The sequence below is a fragment of the Rhamphochromis sp. 'chilingali' genome (assembly GCF_963969265.1).
Source record: "Rhamphochromis sp. 'chilingali' genome assembly, chromosome: 7".
Taxonomy (NCBI): domain Eukaryota; kingdom Metazoa; phylum Chordata; class Actinopteri; order Cichliformes; family Cichlidae; genus Rhamphochromis; species Rhamphochromis sp. 'chilingali'.
The window spans coordinates 15273524-15291503 of NC_137934.1; the positions used below are offsets into that span (position 1 = coordinate 15273524).

The window sequence follows — 17980 nt, forward strand, 5'->3', positions numbered from 1 at the left end:
TAAATGCCTACATCCATACCTAACTACGGGGTGTATGAAGTGAGCTGATCGATGCTTCTTAGAGGTACTTCAGTCCAGGTTAACGACAAAAGAAGATCGTGTTTTTGAGATGCGGCCTCCAAGTTGTGGGATTTGTTTCCAGTTGTATTGTTGTATCTTATTTTATCCTGTAAGGCACTTTGTGACTGCCTCTTCCTTTCTGTGCAAAGTAGCTTTGTCGGCTATTTAGGTTACCTTTGAAAAAAAAAATGTCACAGTTAAGTACACCAGCCTGTAGATCCACCTTTAGCATCAATAACTGGAAGTGATTGTTTCTGTGTGACTTTATCAGTCTCTCACATTGTTAAAGAGGAATTTTGTTCCAATATGTTTTTTGGCTGTTTATTTTCTTCCTTAACAAAGGTGGTGGAGTTTAGCGAGTTTTTTCTCAAAGCAGACTTGATTGGAAATCATGGAATGCACAATAAGTGAATGTGTGTGCTCTGTGTTTTACATTAATTGTAGTCAGTGACATTCATAATTTGACCAATTATAAATCAAAGTGTGACATCCTGGTTGAATTTCCCAGCTTAAAGGTCAGTTTATGCAGCTTATTTACTATACCTAAAGGTTAAAATGTGCATAAAGCCCTACATCACCTCCTCAGACCACAGTGTACACTGAATAACATGTATTACTACACAGCAATGTGTAACACTGACATCTAATATCACTTGTCTGTCACTGTGTCCTCCTGCTCCAGGTACGTGTCTGATTCTGGGCTGCATGATCTACCCAGATGGCTGGGACAGCGACGAGGTGAAAAGGATGTGTGGCGAACAGACGGATAAGTACACACTAGGCGCCTGCTCGGTGCGCTGGGCCTACATCCTGGCCATCATGGGCATCCTGGATGCTCTCATCCTCTCCTTTCTGGCCTTCGTCTTAGGAAACCGCCAGGACAGTCTGATGTCTGAGGAGCTGCTAGGAGACAGTAAGAAGACACCTGCACACGCTTCCTCTTTGGGGCAGTTTTTATGGTGTTTTATGGTAATATTTCAAGAAATTACGTTATCTGCACCTCACCAGGTGTGATCAATTAGCAATTAAGCCTAGGCAACACCTGAAGTGTCTGAAAAGACGATAAGGGGTGCAGAGAGGTTTAACAATATAAATTATATATATACCTATGGTATGGTAGAATTTTTAAGACTGATATCGATGTGTATACCGATACCAAAACCAACATTCCAGTATGTCAGCCGATTACATTTTCTTTCAGACAAACAAAAACACAATCAAATTTCTCTAATATTTGCTATGTGTAGTTATTTATTCAAATAAATGATTCAAACAGGGAAGCTGCAGAGTGCCCTCTGGTGGATAAACTATGCAACATCAACACTCATAACGTGGTTAAAGGGTGTATCTCCTGTCTCTTTATTTTTTACATTTTCATATAAATGCAGAGGCCAATAAATTGACAAATCGGTAATATTGGCTGATAATATGAGCCTGCTGGTAATTCGGTTCAGATGAATCAGTCAATCACATCAAAACACTTGTTGTTAGGCACACTTATACAACCTGCTCAAAAATAAGCTGGAAAAGTTTTCCTGTGATTGAACATCTAAGCCCTGCAGAAAGTCATTACCCGTTGTTCGTCAGATTTGTGTCGTCATTGCAAATGCAATTTCTAAGAATAAATAAATAAATATCTTTATTACTTTCCAAACCCATTTTATAGTAATTGAGGCAGTTGGGTATACAGCAAACAAATAACGGCTGCAGTGCAATTATACCTGAAATGAGATCCGGGCTGTTTTCAAAGAAAAACAAAAGAGGTGCTACTGAACTTATTAAAAAAATCAATTTGACTGCTGGACTAAGAGAATAAGCAGCAGGTCCCACCAAGATTTTATTCCACTTCTGGCCTGGGGGATGTTTCATAAGTATTCAAAGTCTCAGGTGAAGTCAAAGCATTTTGTTTGTTTTGTCAAGCCTGGATACATTAAACCTATGACTTCAGTCCTCACTACTTTTGCTGTGTTTTTCTGCTTAACTGGCCTTTCTTCTCACATCAAAGACATCATGTTTCCCCACATCCCAGCAGCAGCTTTAAATAAAGAAAATGCCTTTTATTTGCTTGCATGATTTCACATGCACGAGCTCTTAATTTGCATACATTAGACGGGACGTTATACACCACCTGCTCGGCTGGTTTTGTTTGCTCCTGTTACCAGTGAGATTTTTCTTTCTTTGACTGGGCTCAATGACAACTACGCTCGAACCCAAAGAGGATGATTTAAAACCGCGAGGAGGCTGGAAGGAGGCAGGAATGCAGATGAAGGAGGACAGAGATGAAAAGCAATCGGAGATGGGCAGAAAGAAAAAGACGGGCAACTGAATGGAAGAATGCACCAATAGCAAGGGTTAATTGAAGCCTGGGGATGCTGGACAGAGTCATGAATTACTAATGGCTGTTTACACAGCTTGCTGCCAGCCTGTCTAAATGAATCACAGCCACCCTATCAGCCGGGACACAGTTGCCTGTTAGCTCATATAAGCAAAGTGACTGAGAGGAAGAAGCCATTATCAACCTAGAGACCGGAGAGTGAGGACAAGACAGAGGGAGAGGGATAATGAGGCGAGGAGGACAATGAGAGAGGGAGAGAGGCAAATGTAGATGAAATATGATCCCCAAAGTGAAAATGGGGGATTCATCAAACAGCAGATGAAGTGTAAATGGGATGTTTTTCTTATCCTGTCACTCAGGAGGATAGATTGTGACACCTGTCCAAGTTTGAAACCTGAGGAAATCAGAGGAGGGGGAGGTGGGCTAATTGTATGATGTTTGATTCTGTAGGGGCAGGAATGTTATGCAATACTGCCGCCTGCTGGTTATGACAACTTCTTCATACTTTCCACTCACATCCCTTTCTTCTTCCACCCCCACAGAGAGCGGTAATAATGCCATATAACGTCTGCTGATGCCATTGCAGCAACACACACACAGGTAAGTGTGTCATTGTAGAGCACAAGAACAATCTCTAAACATTCAAATAAAAATAATAATGTCTTTCCTCATTACAAAAACATTTTATCCCATCCTTTTTTCTCCTTCTTAGGCCCACTAAAACCTAAAAGCCTAATTTACTGATTGAGGTGAAATAAAGGGTTTCGTGGCAATTAAAGTGAGACTATGAATTTTAAAGCATTCTGCCTCTCTTACAAATCAATACCTGAATTCCTGAGTAATAAAATTAGTCAATAAACTTGGGGTTTTTTGAGCCTGTACTGGCTAATGTTAGAAAGCTGTCTAGAAACAGCAGATGTGTTGCTGTATTACTCAGTTAATTTACTGACTTCATTTTCTGGCTGTGGTCCCTCTCGCCTCATGAGTCAGTTTGCCTGTTGACTGTGCCTTTAAACTTTAAAGACACCTCAATCTCCTCGATCGGCCGCTTTAAAGTTTAAAGCGGCTGAAAGTTTAAAGCAGTTGATTGAAGTGCAAACAGTGGCCGCAGCTCATGAAAGGTAGCAGTCTTACTTTTTAAGCTACAACCACCACCACCACCGTCGCCACAAGCAATAAGAAATGATAATCTATTAATAATAAAGCAATAATATATTTTTGACAGTCTGTCACGTTATGTTCAAACTCTCGCATTACCCCCCTCTGCAACCCCTACTTACCTTACAGTAATAGTGTGAGAGCGTTTGGTGTTTTTGGTGTTTAACTGCTGATTATCTAAGGTGTGGATAACGGCATGCCTGATGCTGGCTTCTCATATGTAGTAATTTGAAATATAGTACACTGAAAAAAGAGAGGTGAGTTTTATGTTTTTGTTTTAAATCCATTGCTCAGTATCTAATTTTAATCTCTTAGAACACCCAAACAGATTATCTGAGTAGTTTTCGGTTCTGGTTTATTGGTTTTAGTCAGTGATGGGATTGGTAATTTTGCTTAACGAGCACAAATGAACTCACTTGTACAACTCAGAACTGATTCAGCGTGCTGTATTCCCAGGCCAGTGGTGTCAGAGCACTAAAAGAACAGTGTACAAGACTCTGTCATCGGCTCTTGCTGAAGCCTTGTACATCCATGAGAGCACCATCTCTGAGCTGACTGTTCTTGGTGGAAATGTGATTGGATAGAGGTGCTGAGATGAGGCACTTCAAACTGTACTTCTGCCATTCTTGTGGCAAAACCTTACCCATGACTGTGCCCACACCCACAGCGCCAGATCATGGAAGGTCTTTCTGGATCAGGAGCATGCCCAGACACTTGCCTGACCTGTATTTAGCCCCGATATGTCTCCTGCTGGGGCAGCACAGTGAGACAGTTAGCTTTGTTTCCTCACATAGAGAAAGTCCTTGGTTTGAATCTACTGGTCAATTGGGGCCATACCCATGGGTACTCTAGCTTCCTTACAGAGTTCAAAGATAGGCATTGGTTAGGTTAAGAGTGCCCCAGCTTGCACTCTTAATTGAATAAGATGATGGGGCGTATACCTCTCATATATCCATTCAGAAATGTGCAGTATTGTGAGCAACCCGTCACTTCTTTAGGTTCTACAGCAACTTATTGAACAATGTGCATGCATGGAAACTGAGTATATAAGGCAAAAGTGGAGTTTGTACAACTCTAATGAGCTTGAAAGTCAATATTTGGTGTTACTGCCTTTTTTCTTCAACGCAGCCTGAAGCCATGCTTTCTTGTAATTTCTTTAAGTAGCTCTCGAAGCTTTATGAAGGACACTCAAAGCTCTTGTTGGAATGTTGGCTGCCCTTTCTTCTGTTTTCTGTCCAGATAATCCCACACTGCTTCAGCAATGTAGGTCTGGGTTCTGGGGAGGCCAATAAGTGTTTCATTGTGTGTGTTTTTCTATCCTGGTATGCATATGGAGCTTGGAAAGAAAACAACTGGACTTCTTCAAGTTTAGTGAACACCTTTCACCTCTCATCCAAGAAGCTTCTTCAGTTCTGAGCTTCTTCAGTTCTGAACTGAAGAAGCTTCTTCATTCTTTATAAGTCAATGCTGAGTGTTTCAACCAACAACAAAAAAAGACTTTCCACTGAAAATGGTCAGGTACAATCACTGGACTGAAAACTTTGAAAGACCTTCAGAAAGCTTGGAGAACTATTGCTCAGAACCACTTTTTAAAAAATGACAACAATTTTGAGGCAACTCAAGACTTTGTACAGGACTGTATATTATAGTGTTTATCTATAAAAATCTTAAAAAATCAACTTTTTTTTCGACTCATAAAATAACATTTCTAAAAATGCTGGTGTCTGTCTCCATTTTATGTTGCAGCATATGAGCCAAATATTAACATTAAATCCAGGACACCAGAGTTTGCCAACCTCAGGCATGCTGTTATCCACCCCTTGTCAGGTGCAGACAATCAGCAATTAAACTCAGGCAACGCTCTCAGACTGCAGGCGAGCACAGGCGCTTTTTATCATACCACTATACGGCCACACTAACTGTGAGTTAAGCCACATTTAGTAATCTAAGTCAATAGAGAAACGATGAGAAATGGTGCGTGTTTTAACAATGTCACGTCAGCTTCTATTTAAACCAAAATGTGAAGCATGCATAAAATCTGTAAAATAGAGATGAAAGAAAACAGTTGAAAATAATCAGTCTGTCTGTTCTTTCGTATAAGAATAAGTCTTGTAATAAGTTTATGAAGCTCTCTAAACCTTAGTATGTAACATGGGGCATTTACCTGAGCATCTTTATGTGTGCATACAGTCTAAACTGCATATTATGCATTTATATAAAGATAAAAATAACATACAGATTACAGTTTGTTGCAATTTCTGAGGTATTTTTGCCCCCCCCCCAAAAAAAATTTTGATCTAAGTATGAAGGGTCTAAATAAATACTGCAAAATGAGTCCTTAAAATATTCAAAGGCCAAAAAGAATCAAATTTTTACAATTCAAATCTTATGTTAGGAAAAGATTTTGACTTCCATCCATCCATCCATCTTCATCCGCTTTATCTGGGGCCGGGTCACGGGGGCAGCAGCCTAAGCAGAGAAGCCCAGACCTCCCTCTCCCCAGCCACCTCCTCCTTCAGCTTATCCAGGGGAACACCAAGGAGTTCCCAGGCCAGCCAAGAGATATAATCTCTCCAGCGTGTCCTGGGTCTGCCCCGGGGCCTCCTCCCAGTGGGACATGCCCGGAACACCTCACCCAGGAGGCGCCCAGGAGGCATCCTTGTCAGATGCCTGAACCACCTCAGCTGTCTCCTTTCGATGTGGAGGAGCAGCGGCTCTACTCTGAGCCCCTCCCGGATGACCGAACTTCTCACCCTATCTCTAAGGGAGAGGCCAGCCACCCTTCGGAGGAAGCCCATTTCCCCCGCTTGTATCCGCGATCTCGTTCTTTCGGTCACTACCCACAGCTCGTGGCCATAGGTGTGGGTAGGGACGTAGATCGACCGGTAAATTCAGAGCTTCACTTTTACACTCAGCTCCCTCTTCACCACGACGGACCGGTGCAGCGTCTGCATTACTGCAGCCGCAGCACCAATCCGTCTGTCGATCTCCGGCTCCCTTCTCCCATCACTCGCGAACAAGACCCCGAGATACTTGAACTCCTCCACTTGGGGCAGGAACTCATCCCTGACCCGGAGTGGGCACTCCACCCTTTTCCAGCTGAGAACCATGGCCTCAGATTTGGAGGTGCTGATCCTCATTCCCGCTGCTTCACACTCGGCTGCGAACCATTACAGTGTGAGCTGGAGGCCATCACCCGAAGTCAACAGAACATCATCCGTGAAAAGCAGAGATGAGATTCTGAGGCCACCGAAGTGAAAGCCCCCCACCACTTGGCTGCACCTAGAAACCCTGTCCATAAAAATTATGAACAGAATCAGTGACAAAGGGCAGCCCTGGCGGAGCCCATCACCCACCGGGAATGAGTCCGACTTATTGCCGGCAATGCAAACCAAGCTCTTGCAACGGTTGTATAGGGATCAAATGGCCCATAGCAATGGGCCAGACACCCCATACTCCCGCAACACCTCCCACAGGACACCCCGAGGGACACGGTCGAATGCCTTCTCCAAGTCCACAAAACACATGTAGACTGGTTGGGCAAACTCCCATGCACCCTCAAGTATCCTTGAAAGGATAAAGAGCTGGTCCAGTGTTCCGCGACCAGGACGAAAACCGCATTGTTCCTCCTGTATCCGAGGTTCGACTAGCGGACGAACTCTCCTTTCCAGCACCCTGGCATAGACTTTCCCAGGGAGGCTGAGGAGTGTGATCCCCCTGTAGTTGGAACACACCCTCCGGTCCCCCTTCTTAAAGATGGGGACCACCACCCCGGTCTGCCAGTCCACAGGTACTGCCCCTGATCTCCACGCAACATTGCAGAGGCAAGTCAACCAGAACAGCCCTACAACGTCCAGAGACTTCAGGAACTCGGGGCGGACCTCATCCACACCAGGAGCTCTACCACCAAGGAGTTGTTTAACTGCCTCAGTGACCTCGCCTCCGGAAATTGTCGGGTCATTCCCCTCATCCCCAGACTCTGCTTCCTCCTCGGAAGACGTGTCAGTGGGATTAAGGAGGTTCTCGAAGTATTCCTTCCACCGCTTGACAATTTTCTCAGTCGAAGTCAGCAGCGCTCCACCAGCACTATACACAGTGCAGGTAGAGCACCGCTTTCCCCTCCTGAGACGCCTGACGGTTTGCCAGAATCTCTTCGAGGCAGTCCGAAAGTCTTTTTCCATGGCCTCTCCGAACTCCTCCCACACCCGAGTTTTTGCTTCAGCCATTGCCCGAGCTGCATTCCACTTGGCCTGTCGATACCTGTTGGCTGCCTCCGGAGTCCCACAGTCTAACCAAGCCCGATAGGACTCCTTCTTCAGCCTGGTGGCTCCCTTCACCTCTGGTGTCCACCATTTGGTTCGGGTTTTACCACCACGGCAGGCACCAACCACCTTGCGGCCGCAGCTCAATGCAGCAGCTTCGGCAATGGAGACGCTGAACATGGTCCAATCGGACTCAATGTCCCCAGTCTCCCTCAGAATGCTGTTGAAGCTCTGCCGGAGGTGTGCGTTGAAGATCTCACAGACTGGGGCCTCTGCTAGACGTTCCCAGCACACCCTCACTACACGTTTAGGTGCACCAGGTCTGTCCAGCGTCCTCCCCCGCCACCTGATCCAACTCACCACCAGGTGGTGATCAGTTGACAGCTCAGCCCCTCTCTTTACCCGAGTGTCCAGAACATATGGTCGCAGGTCTGGTGATACGATTACAAAATCGATTATCGACCTGCGGCCTAGAGCGTCCTGGTGCCACGTGCACTTATGGGCACTCTTATGTTCGAACAAGGTGTTCGTTATGGCCAAACTGTGATTAGCACAGAAGTCCAATAACAAAACACCGCTCGGGTTCAGATCAGGGAGGCCGTTCCTCCCAATCACGCCCCTCCAGGTCTCGCTGTCGTTACCCATGTGAGCATTGAAGTCTCCCAGCAGGACAACAGAGTCTCCAGGTGGAGCACCTTCCAGCACCCCACCTAGGGACTCTAAGAAGGCTGGGTACTCTGAACTGCCACTCGGCGCATAAGTGCAGATGACAGTCAGGACCCGCTCCCCCACCCTAAGGCGCAGGGAACAAACCCTCTCATCCACCGGGAAAAACTCCAACGTACCGGCAGCAAGCCAAGGGGATATTAGAATACCCACCCCAGCCCGCCGCCTCTCACCAGGGGCAACTCCAGACTGAGACAGAGTCCAGCCCCTCTCCAGGAGACTGGTTCCAGAGCCCAAGCCATGCGTAAAGGTGAGCCCGACTATGATTAGCCGGTACCTCTCAACCTCACTCACTAACTCAGGCTCCTTCCCCACCAGAGAGGTGACATTCCATGTCCCGATTGCCAGTCTTGGCAGCCAGGGATCAGTCCGCCAAGGCCTCCGCTCCTGGCCGTCGCCCAGCACACAATGCACCCAACCCCTATGGCGCCTCCTGCGGGTGGTGGGCCTGCGGGAAGATGGGCCCATGTCCCCTCTTCGGGCTGTGCCCGGCCTGGCCCCATGGACTATGGCCTGGCTCCAGGGCGGGGCCCCGGTAACCCTATCCCAGGCAGGGTAAACTGTTCCCTCGATGTTTTCTTCATAAGGGTCTTCTGAATCGCTCTTTGTCTGGTCCCTCACCCAGAACCAATTTGCCATGGAAGACCCTACCAGGGGTCAAAAGCCCCCAGACAACATAGCCCCTGGGATCCCTGGGACACACAAACCCCTCCACCACGATAAGGTAGCGATTCACGGAGAGGACTTATTCTGTAATTTGTAGCTGACCCATTATAAGCTCACTCACAGGGGGAAGATATGGTCTCATAATCTGATGAATATATGAACTATTGATAAGATTTAATGTATTTTACATACATAATTTTAAAAAAACTATTTTATACATCAGTTTAAAGCAGATTTTCCTAAAATGAGATGTATAGACTCACATGAACCCTGTTCTCCAACCTCCGTTTCACATAACTGTTGCTCCATTCTCTCCTCTTGTGTTTATCTTCTCTGTCATGATATGAACACCAGAGCTGAGAGGCCACAATAACATTAAGCATTCACTTTACTTGCATTATGTTTTTTACTGCCACCATTTTGGCAGTTTTTGCAACCATACTTCACAAGCGAGAGGTGGATCTAACTGAGAAGCGGAAGGACACAGCACGTTCACTGGGTAGAAATTTGGTAAAGCACACCCTGATGCAAAATGGATATTAAGGGCTTGGACACCACAAACTCACAGTCTACACACATACATGTAAAGCAGAGCCCAGAATAATGTTATAACATGAGAATTGGCTGAATTCACCCAAATCTTCCCACATGGTTCTTAAGTGGAAACCAACCAGTACGAAATAAACAAAAAAAATTAGTAATCACAACCCCTCCTGTCATTTACCCTCCAGCTTTCTTACCCACTGCTTCTGATGAGAAAGAGCCAAGTTTAATTGTTGTGTTTACAAGCAGTTGCCAATTATTTTTCTTGCATTATCACATCATGTGCTTAAATTATTTTTTATAATAAATAGATGATGTGCGCACAAGACCTACTCTTGGATTTAAAGACAAAGATTTTATTCAATTTTATTTATATATCTCGAAACCATAGCAACAGTCACCACAAGGCATTTAATATTGGAAGCTAAAGATCATCATGGTTCCAAATTATGTTAATGTCAGCTGATTCTACATTATTTTTCTCAGTGTCTGCAGGTCTTACCACCTAGATGTAAAGTCACTTCAGGATCCAGCTTTCCTCTCCTAGTCAACCTTGGAGCTTGGATGCAGAACTGATGAGTGGAGAATCAACATCAAAGAAGAAGAAGGACAGGAGGAAGTCTGGAAGAAGCCACACAACCTCATTATGGAGACTAGGAGACCTTTTGTCCTCCCTGGAAGCTCTTTCTGTAAAATAGTCCTCAGTTGCATCTCAAACTGCTAATTTTTGCAGGATAAATACTTTAAAAGACTTTGCCTGTCTTGGTAGGTTCATCATCACACCTGAGCTGTTCTGGAGGCGAGGATTGCAGGAGTGCAGAGGTTCAGCTGAAAAATAAAATTAAACAAAGTGTGAAAGACATGGCACATCAGCTCCAGGACACAGTTTGGACAAATACCACAGAGTGGCATCCGCTCAAATTGAATTAAATCAGAACGCATTAACAAGACTTTGACCGACACAAATAAGGTCTTAACAGACTTGAGGTCAAGGCTGTCAGATCTTCTTTCTTATCACGTCAACAAACTTCCTGCAAAGGACTCCAGCTTCGACACAGTTTGACCTTTTAATTTAAACACGAGCATTGTCTGCAGAGATGTGAGGGACTGGAGAGAATGACAGGCTGGATAAGCGAGCAGGAAGAACACAGCTGTTTTCTTATAATTAAATGTTTGATGTGATAGAATCAAATGGTAGTAATTAGAAGTTTTTACTGGTGAGGACTGTGCAAAAACAGAGTAAAATATAAGAGTACTAAAAGGGCGAAAACATTGGTTATATAAAGTCTATAATCTGTGTATAGCTGTATGTTGATTGTGTCCCTGTGCTTTGTCTTAACTTTAAATTGTACATTTTGAAATGTCATTTTATTGTACCATTAACAGTATGTGCCATAGAGTATCTTGTAATCTGGCAGTATTGTGAGGAACTAAAAAGGGAGTAAGTGCTGGACTCGAACTGTGGATAGGTTTTGTATTGTTGTATCTTTCTTATTTTTGTTTCCTGTCATCCTTCGCTGTCTCACAACAAGAAAAGAACAAAAGGAAGAAATGAGTCTAACTTACAATAAATGTGTTAATGGAAAGAGCAAAAGAACTTAACAGGTTATGTGTTTTTGTTTTGGTGCTGAGGTTAGTTGCCTTCAGGTTGGTAGGCTACCGGTTTGGCCTACTCAGAAGGCCGAACTACTTATACCCGTCTGAAAAACGTAACTTACACATATCTGTTTTTCTACACCCATTGGGTTTAACAAATAACTTACAGTTTTGGTCAGAAGTTTACGTACAGTCATCTTGGGCATGAATGTCCAAAAAAAAAAGAAAGAACTGGATCCCCAAGTTTAACATAGTTTTGGATTTTCTCTAAAACATAAACAGGCACAGACCTGGCTTTTAAGCCTAGTGCACACATTTTCAACTGGGTTGGTCGTAGCTTTGGTCATTCAGGAAGCTTAAACAGCTGGAGGATCATCATTTCAAGTCCAGAAAAATATGCAAACTGTCACCCTCAGATGAACTGGTTAGGATGCTCAGGAAGCAACAAGGCTCAAGACTGCAATGAACTGGAAACTGCTGGAACACTAGCATCAGTGTGCACAGTGAAGGAGGTTCTATATCCTTATGGACTGAAAGCATCCTGACCAAGAAGGAAGCCCCTGCTCCAAAATCAGAAACTTCAACCTTGACTGAAATTTGCAGATGTTCACACGGGCAAGCCAAATGCTGTCTGGAGAACGGTTTCATGGCCAGATAAGAAATTAAAGATGTATGATGCACAATCTTTCCAGTGTCACAAAAGAGCAGTTCAAGTAAATCATTAAAAACCCCAAATTACCATGACATTCATGCCCATGATGGTATTTGCAATTGTCTGATCACAACTGCATAAGTGATTCATAAGGGACTTTTAGAGATGCTGTTTGCTGGAAACTTGCCCTTACTCTGTGCCAGGCTTGCTAACAAGTGCTACACCTGTTTCTGTGACCCCCTGACATTATGTGACCTGAGGTAAGTATTTACTTACTGTTCTTGACACCTGTTGACCAAGCACTAGCACTTATTCTGTATATAAAAAAAACTATAATCTGACCATGACCTACATTGTAGCCTGCTAAATATGTCTTTAGAGAAATCATCTTCCATGAACATACTTACCAGCTATCAAATACTTACAGATTGGAAAACATGGTACTCATAACAAAAATGGCTTCATAAGACATCACATACTCTATTCTGTTTTCCCTCTCTCTCCTTGAATAAAAATATAGGTTTTGCACTTGAGCAAGATGCACTTCTTTTCCACTGCATGTGTGCCTTTACGGGCCTTTTTTCCAGATCACTGAGTGAAGTAAAAAGCCATAATAAAGCACTCCTAAAGAAAGTACTCCCCCTATAATAGGTTTTCTCACAATCTTTAGCGAGTAAACACAGTTAATAAGTGGAGATTAATCAGTTTTACATTACACCTGTAGATGCATACCATCCTCAGCTCGTATGTCTCACTTCTCCTAGAATTTTTTTCAATTGTTAGTTCAGGTAATTAAATATTGAATTGCTACTATGTTCATACAGTAAAATCAAGAAGCACTTCATAATACAGCCGATGACCTGTAGTGTGATTTACCCACATTTCAGTACCTGAAAACAATCTGAAGACCTTAAAGGAAATAAGAAACAAATTATATTTAAGTATTTTTAAGTGATTGTTATTTTCAGATTATTTCTGCGTAGAAGTAGATGTGAGCTGGTTTAAGTTGGTTTTTGGAGGGGAAAAACACTGATAGTGTAGAAGTCTTTAAAAACTCACAAAAACTGTATGTATCAAATATGGTGCACTAGGCAGTAAGGGGTTAAGCCTCTTCACACTGACCTATGAATTATTCAGGCAAAATAAAGCCATCTAGTGCCAAAACTGTGGATTCTGTCATGGAACAAAAGACAGCCAACATCCAAAGAAAAGCTTGGAATGACCTTCAAGAAGCCTGGCACACAGTTCCTGAAGACTACTTAAAATACAAGAAAGCTTGGCTAAGATAGTTCAGCCTGTGTTGAAGAACAAAGATTGTCATAGCAAACATTGACTTTCAAGCTTCTTAGAATTGTATAAACTGTTTGGAGTTGGGGGTCTTTTTTTTACCTTGTGTGCTACATTTTTCCATTTTCGTTTGCAAGTGTTTCAGTAAATCACTAGTAAAATATTTATATAGATAAAACAAAATGAGGGGTTGCTTAAGATGTTTTTTCACTGTACTATAATAACCTATAATAACCACTGTGACAATACATCAAGTATAGTTTTTGCCTCTTTTCTTTTATAATATTAATATTTTAAAAATACTCTTGCTTGTAAAACACTAACAGTATAATTAGCATTTGCTTATCAAAAATAAATAGATAAATTGGAAATGTTGGGAAATAACACTACATTGTCAACTATCATAGCTAATAGAAATACAGTAAGTAATATAAATACTTAATTTAATACTAATACTGCATGGTGGTATAAATTTGGTAACATCACGATCAAAATAAAAAAATACTTATTTTAAAAATACATTGAGCTGCTATGCTGCTGGCATATTATGGCTTCTGCACCTTTCTGAACAGAAACGAGAATTCCTGTTACGTCACTGTTACCACAGCAAGCTGAAGGAGTCCTGATTGTTTGCCTTGCCACCCAAGGACACCCATCAACATTCTTGATCCAAAAGGTCCACATACCACTTTTAAAATAATAATAATGACAATAACAGAAAGGATTAAATATCTGGGTTGCTATACAGATGCAACCCTGCAGCACATTATGAAAGATATATTTTTTAAAATAAAAAACTTCACATTTTCTTAGAACACGTGATGGATTGCCAGAATCTCTTCAAGCCAGTCCAAAAGTCTTTTTCCGTGGCCTGTAAGAACTCCCCGCACACCTGAGTTTTTGCTTCAGCCACTACCCGAGCTGCGTTCCAGTTAGCCTTTTGGTAGTTATCAGCTGCCTCTTTAGTCCCACAGGCTAACCAAGCCCGCTTGGACAGTCTTGCTCAGGCACCAACCACCTTGCAGCCACAGCTCAGTGCAGCACCTTCATGGAGGTGAAGGGGTCCCTGAACATGGTCTGTTCTGACTCAATGTCCCCAGTCTTCCTCTGAATGTACTTGAAGTTCTGCCCAAGGTGAGGGTTGAAGATCTCTGCCAGGCGTTCCTCCGCCACCTGATCCAACTCATCACCACTTGACAGATCATTTGACAGCTCAACACCTTTCTTCAACCAAGGGTCCAGAACGTATGGCCACAGATCTGATGATATGCTTCCAAAATTGATGCCCTGTGGTCTAGGGTATCCTAGTGCCACTTGCACTTATCTACAGCCTTATGTTCGAACATGCCTGTTATGGACAAACTTTGGTTTGCACAGACACCCAGTACAGAACACCGCTTGTGTTCAGATCTGGCAACATGAAGTCTAAGTTTGATTACAGTTTGTTCATCCATGTTCCTACTTGCACCTATGGTCACACGCTCTGAGCAGTCTAATTGAAAGAATGAGGTTAATATAGGTGGATATAAGCAGTGGAAATGAGCTAGGGTGGCTAGGCTCAGCCTTACAAATAGAATAGGAGGGACTTAGGCTACGTTTTTTGTCTGCTTGTTCACACTACAAATAAAATGCGACAGCAAACGCTCTCTAGTGTGAACGCTCAAAGCGGTCCGCATGCGCAAAAGAAGACGTCACACACAACGCACTCCGTTTATACCCAGAGCAAACAATATTGTTTGGCTGATGGCCCTTAATATAAAGACTTCCGACTTTACGTTTCCCAATTTTTGCTTTAAGTTATTTTGTTATTTACATAATAATGTAAATAACCTAATAATTATCCTTATTGCTGTTTTAGAGGAGCGGTACTTCAAATGATAGTTGCAGATTTCTGTCAGAATCTGCAGATTATACAGTACAAATAAAATGTGCACGTTTCCCCAACGTTGTCTTCCCAACAGATTCACTAACATCTACACAGGATGACCAGGAAGCGTTCGCGATGTCTTATCGGGCGCTTCTCCGGAGCTGATAACTGGCGTCTGTCTTGTGTCGGTGACGTAAAAGACGGATTTAATGCGACATGACCATTCACACAGCAGTCGCTTTCTAAAACATCGGATATGTATCGGATTCAGTACCACATACGAAAGTGACCCAGATCGGATGTGAAAATATCGGATTTGTGCCGTTCACACTGTCATACCATGATCGGATATGGGTCGAGAAGTTGTTCTTTTCTGCTTAGGCTGATTTCCACATGACCCAAGGCCAGATAAGTGGGAGAAAATGGATGGATAACTGTTGAAAGATCTTAAACTTTCACAAAGTTGTAGAAAATAACAGAACTGCTTTTATATCCTTTTTTGTGATGAGTAATGACTTGTAGGTCTAAATGTGCAGCAAACGGAGAACTCACATGTGAGTCCTGGTTGTTACCCTCACTTCCAAAACACTGAAGGGCAGAGGCAGCATCATAATCATTAAGGGGGGGGGATATAATTTTTGGCATGCACACCAGCTACTTGATTAAAATCAAGACATGTGCACGGCCATCTGCTCACATGAATCCTAACAGCCTTCAGGGGGCTGTACACCTCTTAGAGGGAAGATTAGTCTCTTTGTTAGAGGAAGTTATGAGTCATTATTGGCTATTTTGTTTCAACCAGAGACTTAAGCCTAATCACTATAGTGCCTCATGAGGCCGTAATGCTCGTTATACACTCAAGGCAAAATTGGATGGATGTATGAATATAGACGGTGTTGCTATTATTGGAACCACTACAAGGGCAGGATGACTTCAGAGTAAAGCCACACTGTGCCCTAAATCAGAAGGGTCCATCCTCTATACGGTGACCTTTTCATGACATCTCAGCTCCATGTGATCTCACTTGGCTCAGTTTCTTTTATTCTTAACTTTACTTTGAGCTGAATAAACATTTACTCTCTGGAGGACAAAGCCATCCCCACCCGCTAACATTAGGTGTGTAAATAAATCCTCGTTAGACCTTCCTCAAGGGAGTGCCTTTCCTTATTTTTGGTCATATATATGTTGCTGGAGGCTTTAGGCTGCTATAAATGTTCAGTATCAGACATTTTTTCCACTCTTTGACAAATGTCATTATTGCCAGTAAGGTCATCTACTCCTGTCCCACACTTTTTATTTGCAAGTGGCAGCCAATCAAAAAGAAAGTTAGCTTACAGGGAGAGGAGGGGTGATGCAACAACACCCACTACAAGAAAAATAAGGATTAATTTGAAGTGCAAATGATGCACAGCTACTCTATAAAGGCTCTTCCACACCGATGTGTGGTATTTCATGCATTACACATATTTTGGACTCTACTTTAGACCTATTCTTAATGCAGCTGTACACAGACTGTGTTATTTTGCAGGATGAATTTGAAGCCAATTGGACCACTGCATTTGGCAACAAGTGCACTCTTAGATGAAAACGTGCATCAGTACTGAATATACAATGATCTGGAAATGGTAAAATTCCATCATTTAAACTCAGACACACAGCTAGACGCTGCTCTGGATCAGCTGGAGTTTGTGATTCCAGGTCTCACAACATGAGCTCAGACTACCTCACTGACATGCTGAAATATGTATGAAAGCGGTCGCAATTCAGCTTCAACTACTGGATCAAATCATAAAATTCTCCCTGCTGCTGCCTTCTCCTGAGATGAAGGATAAACCCCAAATCTCAGTGTCTTAAGTTTTTTTTCTTGCTTAGAAACATCAGGACCAGCTAATAATGGCTTGATGTTGACTTGCCTGCCCCCACTGCATTTATATACTTATTATACAAGTTTGGATCTTTGTCTCACTGCTCCGTGTATAACAACCTTAAAGTTGAGGGTTTTAAACCTAAACACCGTATGAACTGTTAAGCACGATGGTTGTTGACAGTGGTACTGGTACAGTTGACAACGCTGCCAACGCAGATGCACCTGGGGTATGAATTTGAAAAGAATTACATTGCCACGTTTGAATGATCTCAGTCACAAGATTTTCAGAAAACCTGACTTTTGACCTTGAGGTCAAGGTCACCAGGAATCAAACTCATCTGAGTTTTGTTGGCTGCACCTATTGCATGATTTTGAAAAATCCTACTTCCCTATATTCTATAAGTCCACTTTAAGCACTAAATAACATCTTCAAATTTGCCTTTTGTCTAACTAGCAGTTAAATACCTACAGATATCAATTTTACAATAATATGAATTAAGAAAAAAAAAAAAAAAAAAGGTATTTTTTCTATTAATTCTGTTCCACCTCTGATTTTCACTTCTAACATTGTTCCTTTTTCTATGCTGCAGAAAAAGGATGTACTCTCAACATATCTACACAATTAAACAACTTGCCAAAGATTATTAATTAAATTTAATTTACAAGGAAACTCATTTTGGGAAAATAATGGCACACAGTTAACCCCTATCAATTTTTATTCCTATAATTATAGTCCAACTTTAAAGATTTCCTACTGCGTTCTAATGTTCCAGTGTTTGGATATTGATTATAAATATGCTGTAGGTGGGCAGTATTATTACCTCTCAGCCTCAGTTTTCTGCTGTCCTTGGATGATTTCAATCTGAGCGGATATTTGTCAAAGCAGCCGGCAGCAAAGACGACGGCACAAATGTTCCCCGGCAGACAAATGTCACGACAAGTGGTGTAAAACTGTCATTAC

General features: G+C 42.6%; 1 protein-coding gene across 1 annotated transcript in view; it reads left to right on the top strand.

The window, feature by feature from the left end:
- lhfpl3 (LHFPL tetraspan subfamily member 3) overlaps positions 1-11333 on the top strand; it is a 66542-nt gene extending 55209 nt beyond the window's left edge. The window contains exons 2-4 of the mRNA XM_080887930.1: positions 743-973; positions 2938-2995; positions 10237-11333. Coding sequence (XP_080744056.1) covers positions 743-973; positions 2938-2960 — 254 coding nt within the window. The 3' untranslated portion in view covers positions 2961-2995; positions 10237-11333. The remainder of the gene's footprint in view (positions 1-742; positions 974-2937; positions 2996-10236) is intronic.
- The last annotated feature ends 6647 nt before the right edge of the window (positions 11334-17980 follow it).